A 19518-nucleotide genomic window follows, 5' to 3' on the forward strand; every position below is an offset into this window, starting at 1 on the left:
GAATTTCCCAGGCATTTTCCGGGGATTTTCCGAGCATTTTCCACGCTTCTCCCGTACATTTTCACGCATTTTCCAGGGATTTTCCAGGCATTTTCCACGGTTTTTCCGGAATTTTCCACGGTTTTTCCGGAATTTTCCACGCATTTTCCGTATATTTTCCAGGCATTTTCCAGGGTTTTTCCAGAATTTTCCACGGTTTTTCCGGAATTTTCCACGCATTTTCAGGATATTTTCTAGACATTTTCCAGGTATTTTCCACGGTTTTCCGGAAATTTCCACGCATTTTCCGGATATTTTCCAGACATTTCCCAGGAATATTCCGGTTTTTTTCCGGGAATTTGCCAGGCATTTTCCGGGGATTTTCCGAGCATTTCCCGGGGATTTTCCAGACATTTACAGGCTATGTCAGGGAAATGTCCGGAAAATGTTTGGTAAATATCTGGAAAATACCCAGAAAATGCGTGAAAATGTACGGAAAATTCAAATTCAAATTCAAATTCAAATATTTTTATTCATGAATATGGGTACAATTCAGATCTTATACAAACATAAGTCCCGCCATATCCTGCCTGTTAGGCATATGAAATTACAAATACATATTACAGCTAAACAAATAATAATTCTATCTTTAAAGTCCAAAATTATTTTAAATTTAAGTCAAATACATTAATAAAATAAATATACACTAATAAGTCAATAGATAAGTAACAATTATAAGCAAATCATTATTACACATCAGCAAGTGATTTATCATTAATATAGTCCTTAATACAGTAATAACATTTTTTGCGTGGAAATGCCTGAAAAATCCCCGGAAAATGCCTGAGAAATGTCCGGGAAATGTCCGGAAAATTCCCGGAAAATATCCGGAAAATGCGTGAAAATGTCCGGAAAAACGTGGAAAATGTCACTTCAAATTTGCGAAGTAATTAAAGCAGAAAACCAAAAAAAGAAAAAGAAAGCTAAAATGTTTCATATTAAATGTATATGGGATATTCATATTTCATACTTAATGTATGGGAGGGTTTAAAGATAATTTTTTTGATATTTCTCGATTTATTTTTAAAAATTTATTACCGCCATTTTACTCATTAGGTTAAGTACTTTCGATATCAGTTTAAAGTTTTTTGTTCTCTGTAATACTTACGGAAAAATCGCCTGTGCACACTTAACGATTACACCCTGTATATGCTCAAGAAGTTTTTAGCGGGGCAACAAATCTAACTAAAACTTCGATACTTAAACTTACTCAAACAACTTATGCACATTAAGAAATCGTTCGAGCTTATCGCACAAAGCCCAGGATATCCGAGCCATCAAAGGCACCATAGTTTCATCCGTCCGATAGCCCTTGGAGAGCACCCACATCATGTAGATGCTCTCTACTAGTTCCGGTAATATATCTATCACTTGCTGCAGTGGTGAGTCGTCTTCTATCACCTATAATGTTGGTAATTGATATTTTTGTAAAATAAAAATTATGATTGATAAAATCTATGTAGGTACATTCTAAATAGTGAAACCTATTCCTATTCAAAAACGACTTCACAATTATGCGATACGATGACAATTTAATGTATTTTAGAAAGAAAAGCTTCTTTACAATTACATACTTTGAAATTTAAAAAAAGTTAAATAAAAAGTTGATAGTTAAAATAAAAAAAAATCTTATACTTACAGTAAAGAATCTCATCAAAGTGGAAAGGAATTTCAAGTTGTCTCCAGCTAAATTATATTGTTCTAGCAATCTCTCCTTATAAATGTTGAAGCCCTATAATTTTATCACACAACATGTAATTGAGAAGTAAATCTTAATGATAAATGATGGTGAGTACATTACAGGACATACAAAACATGAGTATATTATTTTTATTTTTACTACCTACTGGTGTACCTTTTAATATTATTTTTACTACCTACTGGTGTACCTTTTAATTGGCGTAGCTTAGTATTTATTCATTTCAAAAATTGTATCACTAGCTGTAAGGTACCTTATCATAAATAAATAAATAAATAAATAAATAAATAAATGAGTGAACTTTTTGTCTAAAATTGATCTATCTTAGATCAATTTTAGACAAAAAGTTCAAGTAATAATTACCTCTAAATATGTAGAGTTGGCTTTTTCAAGCAAAGCCATAATCTTCACTACCATTGGTTGTTTCAACTGCTCAACAAGTAACGATATCTCTGCATCTCTTTCACGCCAGTACTTGTACTCAGCTACCGGTCCTTCTCCCTCTCGTGTCTGAACAATTAAGATTTAGTAAAGTCCCTGACATAAATTGCCTTTTTCCATTATTTTGTTAGCTCACTCACGACGCAAACGCTCAAATTATTATGTATCTCAATTCCATAATACTCGGGTACCATCATAAGGAAGGTACCCGGTCCTTTGGAAGGCTTACGTGGGGACACAGGTCCAACACGCAGAGGCCCTTTCGAGAACTTTACTGTGTTGTGGGACACCAGCCGCAGCCTGCCCATGACTGCACTATAGAAATACAGCCCTGGGCAGTCCGCGGCCGATGTAGGACTATTGCAAGATAAGGGAATAAAATAAACTGGGCTATGGAATGGGATGTTAATGGACCGGAATTAAGGACTATGGAAGACTATGGCACCTGCCTTTCTACTAAGATATAGCAAAAAATTGTTGGCAGGTGGTGACTCGCCCTCTCATATTATTATCAGTATATTCACTGTCAATTTTTTCTATTCATAATTTTTTTTATGATTTCAAAAGGAAAAAACATCACATTTCTTTTTAAAGTTAAGTTCCGGAAGTTAATCATATCTTTAAAACTACTGACTTTGATTTAATACTCACTTTTCCCAAACAGGCAGAAATGGTGGAATCTATATGCGTTTGCCACATAATAACCGCCTCTTCCAACTGAGCTACAAAGTCTGGATCATTAACATCGATATGCGCATGCGGCTCTGTTAGCGCTGGTATATTTGGCATTGGCAGTTGTATCTCACCCTCTATGTGTTCTATTGTCCTGAAATTACCCAAATATTGTGAATCGTCAATATCTTCAATAGCTTCAGAATTTTCGCCTATATCACCACAATCTTTTAAAACATTCAAAATAAAAACAGCTATCATTAGAGCTAATTATGTCGTCATGGAATTGACGTTAGCTTTTCACAGAATTGTTGTATGTTTTCACATTACTTTTATTAAAACGTTTACTTTTACATCTTACCAATCAACAATAGAAACAAGTTCGCTAATATCAGAGATAACTTCTTCCGCCGTAGTCTTTTGCTTGTCCGCTTTTTGTGAGCTTTTAGCTGTTTTCGTCAATGGTATATCTAGTGATGATGTCATCTAAACAAATTCAAATATATATTTTAATATGAATGAATATATTGAAATTGTATAGCCATTATACCAACTAATTTTGGTAAAACTTTATCAGATTCGTTTGAAAAAAACCGATTGTGAATGAATATTGAATAGGGAATGTTTACGTTGAAAGAGAAGTTATGTAAATCTTTAAATAAATTTGTAATGATCGATCAAATAAGATCTTTTAAAGAAGTACAAATTATTTAAGGAAACAATAGGTAAGTTTATTCAATTCAAAGGCAGTAACAGTTTTGAAAATATTATTAACGAACTTACATGAGCTGTAATCGAAGATGTTGGTCTTGTAATGCTATGTTTATGAGTATGTGTAAAGGATTCTGAACGCATGTTTCTCATTCTGTAAAACGTACAACAATTAACACACATGTCCACAATTTTTTTCTATGAAAATTGTATCTTTAAAAATATGATTGTAAAAGATATAAGAGGGGATTATAAAACTATAGATCAACTTACCGCCTTTCCGCATTTTCTCCTCGAGCAATATTAGACATCCTTCTGTAATCTGACGGCCGCAGATAGTTTACCTATATGAAGAAATATTTAGTGATTAATCGATTTACTTATATACTCTACAATATTTCAAAAGACATAAGAAGCTCATCTTTGAAAAAAAGTACCTCGTATCTTAATTTAATAATTATAATGTTTTGATTAATTTTCAAAATCTTACATCCGATGCAGTTTCATCCATCTTATGATGTTCGCCAGCAAACGATATTTGCCTGGACAGCATTGCGTGCGAGGATTGCGCATTCATTGTGCTTATTTCTCGAAATTGCCTCTCGAATAGTGGTATGTATGCCTGAAGAAGAACATTCCTTTTCAAATGAATCACAATTTTAAATTAGTTGATAGTTAATTAGTTAAGTGTAAACTATTTTCCAATTCTGAAGCTAGAACTAATTTTTTCATACTTAAAAGTATTTAAGATAGAAACACCACTAAACCATTTTTTATATCTTTTTAAATCCTCACAATCAAAATTATAATAACGACACAAACCTCTTTCAACTGCAATCCCAAACTCATCAAAACCTTTCCATTAACTGAACCCAACAAAATATATTCTGACATTTTCAATTTTGTGAGTCTTTCTGTTTCGAGCAGAGGTATCTCCTCTTGAGTTTGCCGCACAAAATATATGTATCGACGATTACGATTCGCCACTTGTGGAGTGAAAGCTCCGAATATTGGAACTAATTTTGGATATTGAATTATACGTGGAACTGATCTCTGTAGAAGAAGTAGTAAAATCATTTGTGTGTCTTGTTTTGCATAAAGTATTTTTTAAGGTTCAACCGTATGGAATATTATTGTCTAGTTTGTTTAATCATTATCAGCTATTCTTGAATTATAGGGCTTTCGATCAGACTTGTTACGAATCTGGCAAGATGAAGAATTCTCAAAATACTCACAATAACGGTGTAAAATTCTAACGTCCCATCGACTTCTGGATCAAGATCGTCTGGTGCTAAAAAAATACCAACAGTAGGTAATTAATATATTTTAACACCCATTTCTTATCAAGTCGATAAAATACTAACGTGGTGGGAAGGTATATGAATCCTCGGCTACAAGTGGCATTTCTTCTTCTTCTAGACGCAAATCTATTGATGTCTTCGTTTCCATTTCGCTCTCACTGACTTCAGTTACCGCAGCCACTGTTTCTATTTCTTCCTTTTCCAATTCTTCTGCTTCCTCTGCAAACGTTACATTAAATTATAATTCATTTGAAATTTTAATCTCAAACTTTCATAGGATGTGCCTATCATGAATTAATATAAGTTAACACAACGCTCGTTCGCGTCTTAGCTCGTTAAATAAAAGATTATTTACCCGCAAAATGTTTCATACTCTTCATGCTTTTCATACTTTTCATGCTTTTCATACTCTTCATACTTTTCATACTTTTCATGCTCTTCGCGGTGACTTCCGGCTCCGGTTCTGGTTCAGCTTCGGGAGCTCCTTTGCCCTTTTTGCCTTTCTTCTTCTTTGGCGGTGGTGGCGGAGGCGGTGGTGGGGGTGGAACTACCCCTAGTACATGAAATTATAATTTTTAAATAGTATTGCATTATATCGAATGTGAAAAAATAAAATTATCTTTAAAATATACCTCGACATTCACGAAAAATTGAACAGTATGCGGCAATCGCAACAAAGGTGCCAAATACAATAATATATTATACTTACTCCACTCAGTAAACTCCTTATCCTCATGAATGAGTTTATCCACAATAATTTTAGACACATAAAACGTCTTCTTGTCAAGTCCCAGTTCATTTGGCAACACTGGAGCCATAATGAATGTCATCAGTTTCTGCTTAGCATCGCCTTCGTCCAGCATATTATAGAAGAGATCCTCATCGTTCATGCCAATAAATTTGAGGATGCGTTCCTTGATCCATTGCACGCGAGGGTCGGATCGTATGTCTAGATCGTATAGAGGTTCTTCCATGGAAGAATGCTTGTCTGACTCACTGGACATTTTGGTTCCTGTTTGTTTTATACATTTCAATACAGAGCTTGATGATATATTATAGACATAAGGACATCTGCTGTTTCCCTTTGCTCACGTGCATTTGCAACGAACACTGATAATAACGCTAGGCGTTAGAACCATATGATGAATATTAAATGCGATTCAATTTACGACTTAAAGTCGGTAATCTCTTATGCTTATTTATAACTTAACGATGGTAAACGGTGTTTAGGTTGTTTTGTGAATTTGAAAAATTATTTCGGTGTTATAAGCCCATTTATCGAGGAAGGCTATAGGCTATAGGATATATATATATCATCACGCTAAGACCAATAGGGGTTGAGCAATGCAGGTAAAACAGCAGAGCACAGCTAGTAATAAATAAAATGGAATAATCTAAAACTATGCGCCTAACATTTGAACAACTGCAGCTGATTATTATCAAGCAAGGTTTCTTAAAGAAAATAAAAAAAAAATCATTGATGATTTGAGGGACTTGTTTTTATTAAAGAAAACAATACAAAACATGATTTCCGAATTAGAACAAAATAGCAATATTGAAAATATTAAAATACTAGATTCTTCATTAGATTAGATAGAATTCTTAATTTATGTTTCAGAACGCTAAGTGCGAGTCAACTACATAATATATAACTTGACTATAACCTTACACAGCATCTTAATATATATAAATCTCGTGTCACAATGTTTGTCCTCAATGGACTCCTAAACCACATAACCGATTATAATAAAATTCGCACACCATGTGCAATTCGATCCAACTTGAGAGATAGGATAGTTTAAACATGTTGATTGTAGGTACCACGGGCGAAGCCGGGGCGGACCGCTAGTATTCTATAAATAATTTAATTCCGAAGGCTTTTCCGTCTAAAAGAAATTTTGGATTAAGGGAAAATAAATTATGGTAGTTAAGGAGGATAAATAAAACTCTCTCGTATCTACAGGACCATTGATTAGGAGTAAGCAGGTATAGAAGTTTACTAAAGTAGTCTATAAATAATATTAAAATTCCCATACTTTCCGTGCTTTGTTTCACTAATAATTTGAACTACATAATATAATAGTTTATTTAGGAAACTATAAACTGTTTAATAATTTTTATAACCGATAACAACGATCAAATATTTAACTCCCCGACCAGTTGAACATTTTGTAGTTAACTTGAAGTTATTTAATAGAAATTAACTTTAATATGTAAGTTTGTAACTTCTTCATTTTAAAACATTTATTAATATTTGGTTCTATTTGGTTATACACAGAACACAAGTAAGATAATTTTGTATGTGAGCATGTTAGATTTAGGTGAACTATCTTTTACTAAAAATAAGCAACTTACATGTAATTAAAATAACTGAATCCAACTGTTTCTATTATTTAGACAACATTTTGGCCTAAAACTAATCTTTTAAACATTTTTGTAAACATTAGAACTTTCGTTTCTACGCATTTATTTACAAAACAACTGAGTTTCAATAAATATACCGTTGTCATGGCAACGATGAAAACGATCCGTTCGAAATTCAAGGATTCCCGCGTTTTTTTATGAAGAATAAAAGAGCGGGATAGGATACTTTTTTTTTTTTCTGTTATGGCAAGAAGCAAGAAGCTATAGGATACTTCATAAGTGCTTCATAATCACATTCATAATAATCAACACAGATAATAATTAAAATTTGTTTAAAAAACATCTATGGATTTTTTTTAATAAATTTGATTTATTCACAGATTTATTCATGCCAAATGACAAAATAATATTTTACTCGTTTATTATATGGCATAAAAGATTTGTGAGTGGGCGTGTTTGATCGTCACTGCCTATATTTTGTTATTCGATAACTTCGTGGGTTTACATCCGATTGACGTGATTCTTTGTGTTCGATAGCAAATTGTAATTTGTCTCATTTTAGAATATGGATTTAAACCTCCCACCTTGCTCCCACCCACCTCCCACCTCAAAAAATGTCAGTGATCTTATTTGGACAAAATAATTATGACAGTGTCAGCGCCCGAATATAATTCATTGTTGAAAAAAAAAAGGATTTCTTGGAAGAAATATTTGTACTATGAGATCTTATATTATGAGATAATAAATAATCATAATGAGAGATATTAATTTTTAAGTAGCGTCAATAATCGTTTTTTCGTTTTTGTTTTATTTCATTGTGTGTACATTTAAATAATTAGACTAATCAACTTTCTTTTCAATATTTGCACACTCAATCAATGGGTAGAATGTATTAGCCACATAATATTGTAATTAAAACATCTATAATTTGTAACTAGGTACATTCTTGCAAATAAATATAATTTGAATTTGAATTTGAATATGAATTTCAAAACTTTCAAACTTACATAAATGTTATAATATGGTTATAAGACAATATGGGGCAAAATAAGCAACGGACAACGACTCTTCAATATGTTTTATTACACGTTAAATTCACAGTTTTTATTAACTTTACTTTATTATACATACAACTTATAACGACATACAAATTATCTTTACAATAATGTAAATATTTGAACTTACATCGTTAACATAACATAAATAATATTTCCTTATAAATACCTTAACCTTAATTGGACTTCTTAAATTTACATTAGGTACTATGTACTACGTTAAGGGGATCTTTACGTGTTAAATTTTCTTAGTGGAGACGTTTTGGGATAACCATTGGGTTCATTACTATCTAAATCTTCTATTTTGGAGTTTTTATTATTATCTATTAATTGCTGTGGCCTTTCATAATTATATGAGCTTTGTGGAGCATTGTATGAAGATGGCCCATCATACAATGTATCAACTTTATTAATTCTATCGCCAAAGTTAGGGTGATTTACTGTATAGTCTATATCAGTGCTGATGTCTTGTCTTTGATTTGGATTTCTGTAACCATTAACTGAGCCTTGAGGTACACCAAAATCATTTATGTTAAATCTATTTAAAAAGTTCTGCTGCTCGTTTACATCATTTAGCTTAAATGCAACTGATGGAATAAATTGTAACGCTGCATTCGACTTATCATTAGATTTTTCGTTATTTATTTGATTATTTTCATGGTCGTTATTATTTAATTGTGAGAATATATAATAGGATTGGTCTTTCTTATATGTTAATAATTTATCACTTTCTATTGGATGAGGTAGAGTTCCTACAATACTATCTTGCAACTGGGCTGTTATTCCATTTCCAGATTGAATTAAATTTTTCAATTCTTTAGTTTGTATACTGTTTTGTTCACTGGATGATTCCTGATTATTAGAATTTTGTTGGTACGAAAACGGTATCTGTTGTGATGGTATAATTTCAAAGTCATTATTTTGCTGTTTCAATTGATTGTTTGGTGAATTGTAATAATCTCGGGTGACTTCAGGAACAGGATGTTGATACAATTGACCACTGTATATGTTTTGATTTTGAGCGTTTTGTATATTGTTTCTGGATTCTTGAATTCGTGCAGCCTGTAGTTGATTTTGAATAAAAGGTTGTGAAGGTGTTGTTATTTGCTGTAGTTGTGGTTGTTGGAATCCTTGTTGTTGTTGTTGTCGGTTATTGGTGAATTGTGTAGATTCTTTATTTCTAGAAATAACTTGAGATTGTGGCGAAAATTGTTGAATATTGTTATTTCTTATCGCATTATTATTCCTTACGAATTGTGATGATGTTAACTGTGATATTTTGCTAGAAATTCGTTGATCGTCGTTGTTTCTAAAATTGTTCGGTGGTGTATTTGTAGAAGATTGTATGTTCTGTTTTGCTATGTTGCTGTATTCTTTCGCAGCATTTAAAGAGTCAGCCAAAAACGAAAACACCAAATCCTGTGAATTTGAAAGATTAGAATTTTTAATTAATGATAATTTTCCAATAGGAATTGGTGAAGAACCAGAATTTGACGGTAAATTATTTGCATATACTAAATAATTACTACTTCCAGTATTAAGGATTTCTACATCGTCGGAAGTAGTTTGACTGTCATTCCTAAACAAATATTTTGCAATTCTTTCGGGTAATGTTATTTTTATTGAAACAGTCCTCTCAATGGTGTTAGTGGGCTCTTTATAGTAAGGTAAATTGGAAAATTTATTCGATGATACATAACTCTGAACGTTTTCTATAGGTGGTTGTAAGTCTGTTGACGGACTTGCCACTAACTTTGCGCTTTTCGTTTTAACAAAAGGAAATTCCGAAGTAAGTTCCTCTTTGCTACCGGTATATCTTTGAGTTCCTAATACATTTTGGTTTATGCTATTCGATTGTCTATATTGAGATATTTGCTTTTTCGTGGACTGTGGCACATTAAAAGTATTTTTTATTATATTATTAATTGATGTGGCTACTTTTTCTTCTGTAGGCGCATCAGTAAATTTTACGTTATTATTATTAGTATTAATTTGCGTCTGTTTTGTTACGCCTACGGTGGGCCTACGATTATTTTTATTACTAAATAATTCAAATGGTGGAGATGCAGACGAAGATGCTGCCGTTAATCGTGCATTTTTCTTTAATTGTAATTGTTGTGATTCAAATACTGGAGATAAATATTGTCGAGACAATTTTTCGGATTCAATAGGTGGAATATATGTGTTACTAAGTGAGGCATAAGTCGATGGTGATTCATAAAGAGATTCAGACGGCGTTGTTGCTATAGTTGCATCTGGTAGTGGTGTCAAATATATTCTGCTGGATAACGCAGGACGAAATGTGGTAGGTAAATCATAGCGTGAATTGTAATTAGGAGTAGTTGCAATGAGATTAGAAGTGGTAGGCTGATTGTAAAAGTACAAGTTATTTTTATCGGTAAGATCAAGACTATTTTGTGGAACATCATAAACATAAGGTTCAACCGATGATGACAATTTTTCTGAATTATTTTGGGGGATGGATTTATAAACGCGAGATTTGGGTGTAGTATACGAAGTATTTTCTACAATCAGCTTTGCATTTTTTGGTTTAAGGATCCATGTTTTAAATGTGATTCTAGATTTCGGGCGCCCAGGTTTTTCACCGGGTAATATTGTTTTGAAAGCTATTGTTTTTGATATAATAGTTGGTGTGGCTTCTGTACTTACCAAGTTTTGTTTTGCCTCTGTTTTTGTTGAAACACCATTGTTGTTGTTAAAGCTTGGTGGTTGACTTATTTGTTGGGTGGCAGGAGGCTTTCCTTGATTCAATTTATTAAATGAATAATCTTTTTGTTTTGTTTGTATATTGCCATTGAAGTTGAAGTTATATTGTCCTTGTAGAGTCTTTTGCGCTTGTAACTTCTGGAAATTTAACTGTGGTGTTGGTTCCTTTTGTCCCTGTAGTAAATAGCCGTTGCGGCCGTTTTGAATAGCATTTATTTTTGCGTTTTGAGTTATTTGATAGTCAACATACTGTTTTGTTGGTGTATTCTGAATTGAGTTAAAGTTGGAAAAGTATTGTGGTGCAGCGGTAGATGCTGCAAAGTTTATATCGTTTGTGTTTTCTATACTCGATTGAATATTTCTGTATTGTGGTTTATATGGTACATATATATTATTTTTATTATTATTTTGGTTAGGTATAATTGCTCCATTGGGATAAAATTGTTCTGTGGGGGGTTTGTATTCCTGCATGACAACTAAATTATTTCGGAGGAAACCTGAATTATATGGATTTCTCATAGGATGGGTAATCATTTTCTTAACGTCCTGTATTAACTGTGGTCCTAGTTGAATTTTTCCAAAGCGTGGATTTTTGTTAATAAATTCTTGAGATTTTCCACAGTTGACGTTCATCCACCAATCACAAACGAAAACGGCTTGATTAAATAATGTACCATTGGGACATAAAAATGATTGAAATCCATACGTAGCTCCTGCAGTACAAACTTTGAATACTTGACAGTTTGCTTCTTGGTCTGCATAATAACCTAAAAAAACATAATTAGTGTAACATTTATTTAAATCAGAATATACGACATCAAAGGAGTTAGTTTATATATGAGCAATTAAAAAAGCATTAGTGTTATATATGAGCAAGATTAATAAATAAAGAATACATTATTAAATGAGTCCTGAAAAAATACGTATTTAATTGATCTAATTGGAAGTCTAGGCAATGTATCAGGTAAATTAAAACTAAATAGGTATATATCAAACCTGGTGCTTTTCCCGCGCAAGTGAAGGAGGTTCGAGGTATCGAGTTGAGGGTAGGATAGTCTCCGCCTGGCGATCCAGGCACTGCTAATTTGATGTTCCATGATTGGTCATGGTCACGTTGATTGAATTGTGACGTCACCCATGGGATGCAGCTTGCTGTAAAATAAAGAAAATGTATTATTTAAAGTTTTTGCTAAATGGTCTGGATTCGTGTTGTCTTGTAAAAAATACGACGTGAGAAGAGAATTATATACCTTTTTAAAAATAATGAAGCTAATATAGTAAAATTTTTCTTAATTGTAAAATTCTAAATAATTTTTGGTTATTTTGGCGCTTTATTTTCACCCTTAATATTCTATCGAAATTGGTATTGATAACTATTTTTTCCACTCTTGCATAAATAACCGTCATAGCCATAGGAAGCAAAAAAAAATGTATTTCTAAATATTATATTTTTCTTGTATCGTTATTACTTTCTCACAAAATCAATAAGAGTAGTGACAAATATAATACATAACATACGAATTAACGTGAGAAAACTTATCTATAGATATAGCCATACAGAACTCGATTCGTGTGAAATAACTAAGTAGCTATACCTAAGTAACCACGCACAATGACATCGTACATTTTTGATACTACAATGAGCAAGGATAGAAACAATGACTCGAACGACATAAACTTTCTTACAATTAAAACTATATTTTCCTGAACAATAATATTATGTTGCAAGCTGTACTAGAGGACAATTCTCACAGTTTTTGTAACGTTGACAGAAACCTGGTAGAAAAAGCGTGTCAATGCAACCGACAACTCGTAGAATTTAAAGACAATCGGATAATTGAACTAATCGTTTGAATTATTATTCAACGATAAATGCCTATCCTTAACTCAAGAACCAAATTAAGTGTCCTGTTGCATGTAGTTTGCATCCTAACTATATCATGTTTCGGCCTATGTTATCTTAAAACTGATTTTAATAAAACGTAAATCTATATATACATAATATAATATAAATATTTGAACAATCTTGTTTATTTTATTCCTTATTTAATAATATTATTCCTCTCCTTTTTCAGGAAGCATCGTGCCAATTCTCATCTGTGCAGCAATTCATTAATTATCAAAATGTCTTCAAGATATTTAAAAACTTTAATTTAATAACTTTATTTTGTACGAGCGTTTTACAGTCATTTATAAACGCAAAAAAAGAATTTCCAAATGTGGTGCTAAGCACAAACTGTTCGATCAAATCTGCAATATTTTCCAAAGTTAATTAATAATAATATACCTAATATAATGAAAAAACAGTGTCACAAATATTTCTAAAATTATTTTTTACCTTTATAATAACCATAAGATGTTACAGTAATGTAAATTCTCACGCAAAACGAAACGAAGAAGAATAAGCAAGAATCTTGAAATTCCTTTTTAAAATTCTAACAAGAAAGGTAGAAAAGATGCGATTTTTATTATTTAAATTCTAACCAAAAGTTCTGTCTACGAACTGGCTAACTTGTTGAATTAAAATAAACGTAGGTAACAGATAAGAAATACACTTAAAGTAAAAACAATATCAGGTTCTATATTCTATTTTTTTTAAGGAAAGAGCATTCAACTTCTATCGATGTATTATACTTTTTGATTTATTAAATATAAATAAACTAATTTAAGAACATAATTTATAACACTTTAAGCCATAAATTATATTTGTGGTTTCGTTTTATTAATATCTATGTAAATAACACGCACCTATTATAATCATTTGCATTTAAACAAATATTTATGGTCTATATTATCTAATCTGTGGTCATTTCCCGCCTTCGAGTGATGCAATCTAGTAAACGAGCCTCCATATAACTGTCACATGAATTATTTTTATCAAGATTTTTATAGATATCTTACCTTATATTACCATATTTCATAGTAAACGTATAGGCAGTGTCATTTTGAATGAAATGTTGATAAATAAGGCAAAGTAGGCTATAGAAATTAGATGTGATGAAATATATTGTATTATGCATTTTATGTCTTTAGTGAACATAAGTTAGGTAGGTACCTATGCCTATTCAATAGCTTTCACAATTTCATTATAGATTTCATTGTCTATGGTAAGTTCGTAATTGATTATTATTAACTAGCTGTGCTCCGAGGTTTTACCCGCAGTGCTCTTAGCGAGATGGTATATAGCCTATACCCTATCGCCTTCCTCGATAAATGGGCTATCTAACACCGAAATTTTTTTTCCAAACGGACCAAAAGTTCCTGAGATTAGCGCGTTCAAACAAAGAAACTCTTCAGCTTTATAATATTAATACATAGTATTTAGTATAGATTAACTCTAAACATCAACTGCGTTTGATTATTTGATTTTATTTCTTTTGCAATTTTTTTTTGAGACTGTCTGAAGTCTAAACCATGTATGAACTGTTGATTTTGAATATTAACAAAAGAAAAAGACAACGAAACTGTGAACCTGTAGGTACTGTATTAAAAATAAAACCGGCCAAGTGCGAGTCGGGCTCGCGCACAAAGGGTTCCGTAGCAGCAAATATAATAAATTACAGTTAAATCAACCTATCTCAAAAACTATAAGAGATACTTTGATCAAACCAAAAATCGTTGAAAGAGTTAATTAGCATGCATCACCTCTATTTTTTTTAGAATTTTATACCCCGTAGTTATAAAAATAGAGGGGGGGGGACATACTTTTTACGACTTTGAGAGCTGATATCTCAAAAACCGTTCACTTTAAGAAAAATGTTTTTTAGAAAACTTTATATCATTTTAAAAGACCTTTCCATTGATACCCCACACGGGTATGTACATCGAAAAAAAAAATTTCATCCCTCAGTTACATGTATGGGGGGCCCCACCCCCAATTCTTTTTTTTACTATTTAGTGTCATATTTTTGTAGCGGTTCATACAACACATATTCCCATCAAATTTCATCACTGTAGTACTTATAGTTTCCGAGTAAATCGGCTGTGACAGACGGACAGACGGACAGACGGACAGACGGACATGACGAAACTATAAGGGTTCCGTTTTTGCCATTTTGGCTACGGAACCCTAAAAATGGATAATGTAGAGATAGTTTGTTTTGTTTGTGGGCGGGTCGTTTGTCCGAACTAAGGATCACATTAGATGAAAATATTAATTTAATCGAATCAAAAGAATATCTTATTATATCCATCTATTTCTAATGTAAAGTTAATAGCTTATTATCATCGGTACATAGTATAAAACAACGTTGCTTTCTCTATGTCCCTATGTATGCTTAAATCTTTAAAACTGCGCAACGGATTTTGATGCGGTTTTTTTTAATAGAACGAGTGATTCAAGAGGAAGGTTTTAGTATATAATTTATTGGGTTTTAGACAAAGCGGGCGAAGCCGCGGGCGGTAAGCTAGTGAGTCTATAAGTTTTGGCTAACCTCCGAAAAGTTGGACTGATTCTAATGAAGCTTTTACGTTAATAGTTATCCATATCGATCGAATTCAGTAGATAATATTTTATAATAATACAGGCAGCTTATGTTAAGAGGAACTTTTAGTAAAACAAATTACAATCAATATGTTATTTTAGTAAGTATTTGCATGAATATTAATTTCAGATAGGTACGAATTAAAATAAAGCGTCGATAATTAATTTTTTAATTGAAGATGTAAACAATTTAATAACTGTGTACATAATATTATTTGTAAATCCTTAATTTGAGCTGATAAAATTAATTAAAATCGAATAAAATTGTACCCTGAAAGCTCTACATATTCCTTCAAGAATACCCAACCGACATAATATAACGCTTTTCTTACCGATGTTTCGATAAAACAACAAACTTACCAAAAATAATAAACTTCCACATATTAATCACGTGTATCACAATGTCACAGTCACTCGATCAAGCGACATATCAACGTATGCGCGTAAACAAATGCCTGTCTTGTCGCCTATGGTAATACGCCCTACCATGAGAAGGTAGTGTCATTTGTTTTGCAATCATTGATTTTGATCGATTTTTAGTCTTATGAGATTAAGTTAAGGTTGAATAAGCATGTTCGATTATTAAGCTTATATATGTATGTATATCTATTTTAAAGCTGTAGAGTTTGTTTGTTTGGTTGAACGCGCTAATCTCAGGAACTACTGGTCCGATTTGAAAAATTCTTTCGGTGTTAGATAGCCCATTTATCGAGGAAGTTAATATTATGTAGGCTATAATATATTATCATCATGCTAAGACCAACAGGAGCGGAGCACTGCGGGTAAAATCGCGGGTCACAGCTAGTTGATTTATAAAGATGTAAACATAAAAACTTCAGTTACGACTTGGGATTCAGTATCACTGGATATTGTACTAGATGTTCATTTTTATCCCAGCAAGATGAATTAGAACAGATTTTGGAAATTTAGACTCGGTAAAAATAAGTAGGTAAGTGAAATTCCGTTACCTCTAGTACTCTACTAAAGCTATGCGGGCAGATGCATTGTATTGTTTAATATTATAACTCTTTTCTTTACAGGTGTGCGTGTATTTTTTGTTTGAAAACTTTCAGGAGGAGCTTGAAGTCAAGGGTTCGAGCTCATCAACGAGAAAATATCTATACTCAATATTATAAAACTGAAGAGTTTGTTTGTTTGTTTATTTGAACGCGCTAATCTCAGGAACTATATTTGTAAAATTCTTTCGGTGTTAGATAACCCATTTATCGAGGAAGACTTTATAACATCACGATAAAACTAACAGGAGCGGAGCACTTCGGGTAAAACCACGGGGCACAGCTAGTAAACTAATAAAGTTGTATTAACTTGTAAATGTAAAAACTACTAGTAAAATTTAGTTACTGTCTTAAATAATTTTCTTTGTATTTCGATTAAGGGTTCGATTAACGAACGATTCTTATTTTTGTCAGTTGAATTATATTAATCGTTATAGTGCTTGAATAAACAAAAACTATGAATTATTTCTTCCGTCTAGTTTTAAATATCACTTAGGTTAAGCCATTGTCTATGTATAATGGAAATTGGCATGCCATCGAGTCGATGTGCCGTCATTTCTTATTAGCAGTCCATTCTCAATCGTTTCCTGTTAATTGAGTTTTTCCCACAAATGCACTTTCCATTTCTTTAGCCTTTGTTCAATAACCTATGCAGTATGTTTTTTTTGCAGTTCTCATATGAAGTCAACAGTCCTAGTCGTATTGGATAAATGTAATAAAATTAAAACACTAAAATTTCTAAATAGATACATCTCAATATTCTTAATAGTGCTGTGTTCACCTTTTAACAATCATTCCAAAGAACGTTGAATACGACAGCACATGTTACTGTTATAATTTGCTTTTAAACCGACTTAAAAAAGTTGGAGACTCAAATTGAATAGAGCAGTGGTGGCTCTGTGCTTAGATTTCAGACTTCAGTCAAAAGTCGGAGGTTCGAGACCCGTTGACATCATCAATCAGTGAAGGAAAACAGCGTGAAAAAAATAGCATGTCCAAGTATTAAAAGTTCGACGACATGTGACATCTGCCAACCCGAACTTACCCAGCGTGTTGGATGACCTGTGCTCTCAAGAAAGAGCTGTGTCCCTATTAGAAGAAATTAAGGCTTATAAAAGCATTCCTTTATTTTCAATACATTAGGTAAGATATGTATTTCAATTGCACATAATTAAAGAGCTTTTAAGACTGGAAAAGTAACATAAAACATATACCACTTTAGCAAACGACGCAGTTCATTACGACTAACTTATGGCATCATCGCAAGAAATAAACGAAGCAATCATTGCACAAATATAAAAATGAACAGATAATTACCGTAATCTGGTACAAGAAGTCGTGTTTACAAATTAATAAAAGCACTAATCATGAGAATTGTGACACTCATTAGAGCTATAGCAACACTATTGCAGTTCAGTAAAATTATACAAGCGTAGAAGTAGCGTTTTTTTTTTCTAGTCTTATCGGTTTTCATAATTGCCATGTGAATATTGTATTGTTGATCAATTATTAGCGAAGATTATCCCAGGGTGTAAGTTTATATTCATTTTCAGATACACAGTGTGTAATGTTATATTAGTATAAAAAAAAGTGAAGTCCCGTGTCCCCGTAGTGGGGTAGGGGGCAGATGCATTATTCATACATCTGTTTCACTGATCGATTTTTCTTTAGGGACAAGTAGGTGATCAGCCTTCTGTGTCCTGCCAGACCAAGACATTTTTTTTTCGTCTCCACCGGGAATATAACCCAGGACCCCTCGGTTCTACGCTCACTCGTCAACCACTGTACCGAGGAGGCGGTCATAAATACTTATATTAGTATACTATTTCAAAAATAGCTTCCAAAGTTGAAAGATTCCTAATGAAACATCCTACTACAAAAACTTAGAAACAGGATCATATCTTAATTAAGTAGGTAAGTATGTATTAACTATTGTCCTTACAGTTAAGAAAACTACAGAAACTAAATATTATAATCTAATCGGTCCAGCAGTTTCTGAGTTTACCGCGTTCAATCAAAAAAAACAAATTTAATCTGTATTTTATTGGATAGTAACATCGTTGAAGATCAAACTTATATTGACATGCGTAATCCAAGTAATGCACTTATAAATGATTTTGTCTTTTTATTGAATAAATGAATCGTGGGAACTTTTCCATTGAAAACTATCAGTCACAATTTATTAAATGAACATCGTGGGATAATAAATATAGCGAAAAACTACAATTTTGTAAATTAAATGCATTTTATAACCTCGTTACTTCATATAAAGAGGAATTAGGAATCATAAGTGATTTGATATTGATTAAATTAAACAAACGTCTATCTATGACATAAATGCTTATTAAATGGTCTATATATAGACTAGGAACTCTATAGAGTAGGAACTAAAAACACATTTCAAAACACATTTCCTTTACATTTAACTTGATTATAGTAAAATTTAAGATAATAATTTTTTTTTTCTGAAGTTTATCCCCTACTTTTGGTATAGATTCATTCAATCGGTTCTTTATGGTTACTTACCTAAAATAGAATGTTTTCGTATAATTATACTTATATTTATACTTAAAATTTTCTTCTTAATACAAGTTCTAAATAAAGATTCTCAAGCTATCTGTGATGCAATCGAAGAATGAGTCCATACGATAATTTGGTTATATTGTAGTAGGCTAAAGGTCCCATAAATCGACTCACCTATAAGGGATTAGTAACCTAGATTCTTATGATAATTCTCGTAATAATTATATAATGAAAAGTGTTTAACATATTACGTGATGAACATTTATTAAATGATTTATTTTTATTCAATATTGACTCAAAGAAAATAATATGTAAATTGGCGGTTGTAGAGAAAGATCTAAGGAATAATTTATCTAATTTAATGTGGTTTTTCTTTAAATGAGATAATAATGTATTCGGATATTAAATGAGATAGAAGGTATGCGTACTCTGTTCACAATGTATTTAGTAAAACACAAAATATTGTTTAAACAATTTATTTCGATTT

The 19518-nt window shown here is 32.1% G+C and overlaps 3 protein-coding genes across 4 annotated transcripts in view; all 3 read right to left on the reverse strand.

Moving 5' to 3' along the window:
• Positions 1–2155, reverse strand: part of Dhc98D (Dynein heavy chain at 89D) — a 58068-nt gene extending 55913 nt beyond the window's left edge. The window contains exons 1-3 of the mRNA XM_090110659.1: positions 2102–2155; positions 1679–1771; positions 1250–1440 (exon numbers count right to left, since the gene is read on the reverse strand). Coding sequence (XP_089966785.1) covers positions 1250–1440; positions 1679–1771; positions 2102–2155 — 338 coding nt within the window. The remainder of the gene's footprint in view (positions 1–1249; positions 1441–1678; positions 1772–2101) is intronic.
• A 68-nt stretch (positions 2156–2223) lies between these two features.
• Positions 2224–5726, reverse strand: LOC149901617 (uncharacterized). The gene is made up of 11 exons (XM_090111147.1): positions 5573–5726; positions 5282–5416; positions 4927–5076; positions 4798–4853; positions 4385–4615; positions 4053–4184; positions 3836–3906; positions 3635–3716; positions 3213–3337; positions 2814–3005; positions 2224–2248 (listed from the first exon to the last, which is right to left on the reverse strand). The coding sequence occupies exons 1-11, from the start codon at positions 5724–5726 to the stop codon at positions 2224–2226; spliced, it is 1353 nt and encodes a 450-aa protein (XP_089967273.1).
• A 2570-nt stretch (positions 5727–8296) lies between these two features.
• LOC149901618 (uncharacterized) lies at positions 8297–15950 on the reverse strand. Of its 2 annotated transcripts, XM_090110943.1 has the most exons (4): positions 15853–15950; positions 12006–12161; positions 10953–11776; positions 8297–9701 (listed from the first exon to the last, which is right to left on the reverse strand). In XM_090110943.1, exons 1-4 carry the CDS (start codon positions 15872–15874, stop codon positions 8514–8516), a joined length of 2190 nt encoding a protein of 729 aa, XP_089967069.1. In that variant the 5' UTR covers positions 15875–15950; the 3' UTR covers positions 8297–8513. The 2 variants fall into 2 exon arrangements, with proteins under 2 accessions (XP_089967069.1, XP_089967068.1); XM_090110942.1 differs by having other exon boundaries at positions 8297–11776.
• Between the last annotated feature and the right edge of the window lie 3568 nt (positions 15951–19518).

Source organism: Colias eurytheme, chromosome 16 (genome assembly GCF_061535395.1).
Source record: "Colias eurytheme isolate Ceu_HAF_F1 chromosome 16, ilColEury1 Martin Lab GWU primary, whole genome shotgun sequence".
Taxonomy (NCBI): Eukaryota; Metazoa; Arthropoda; class Insecta; order Lepidoptera; family Pieridae; genus Colias; species Colias eurytheme.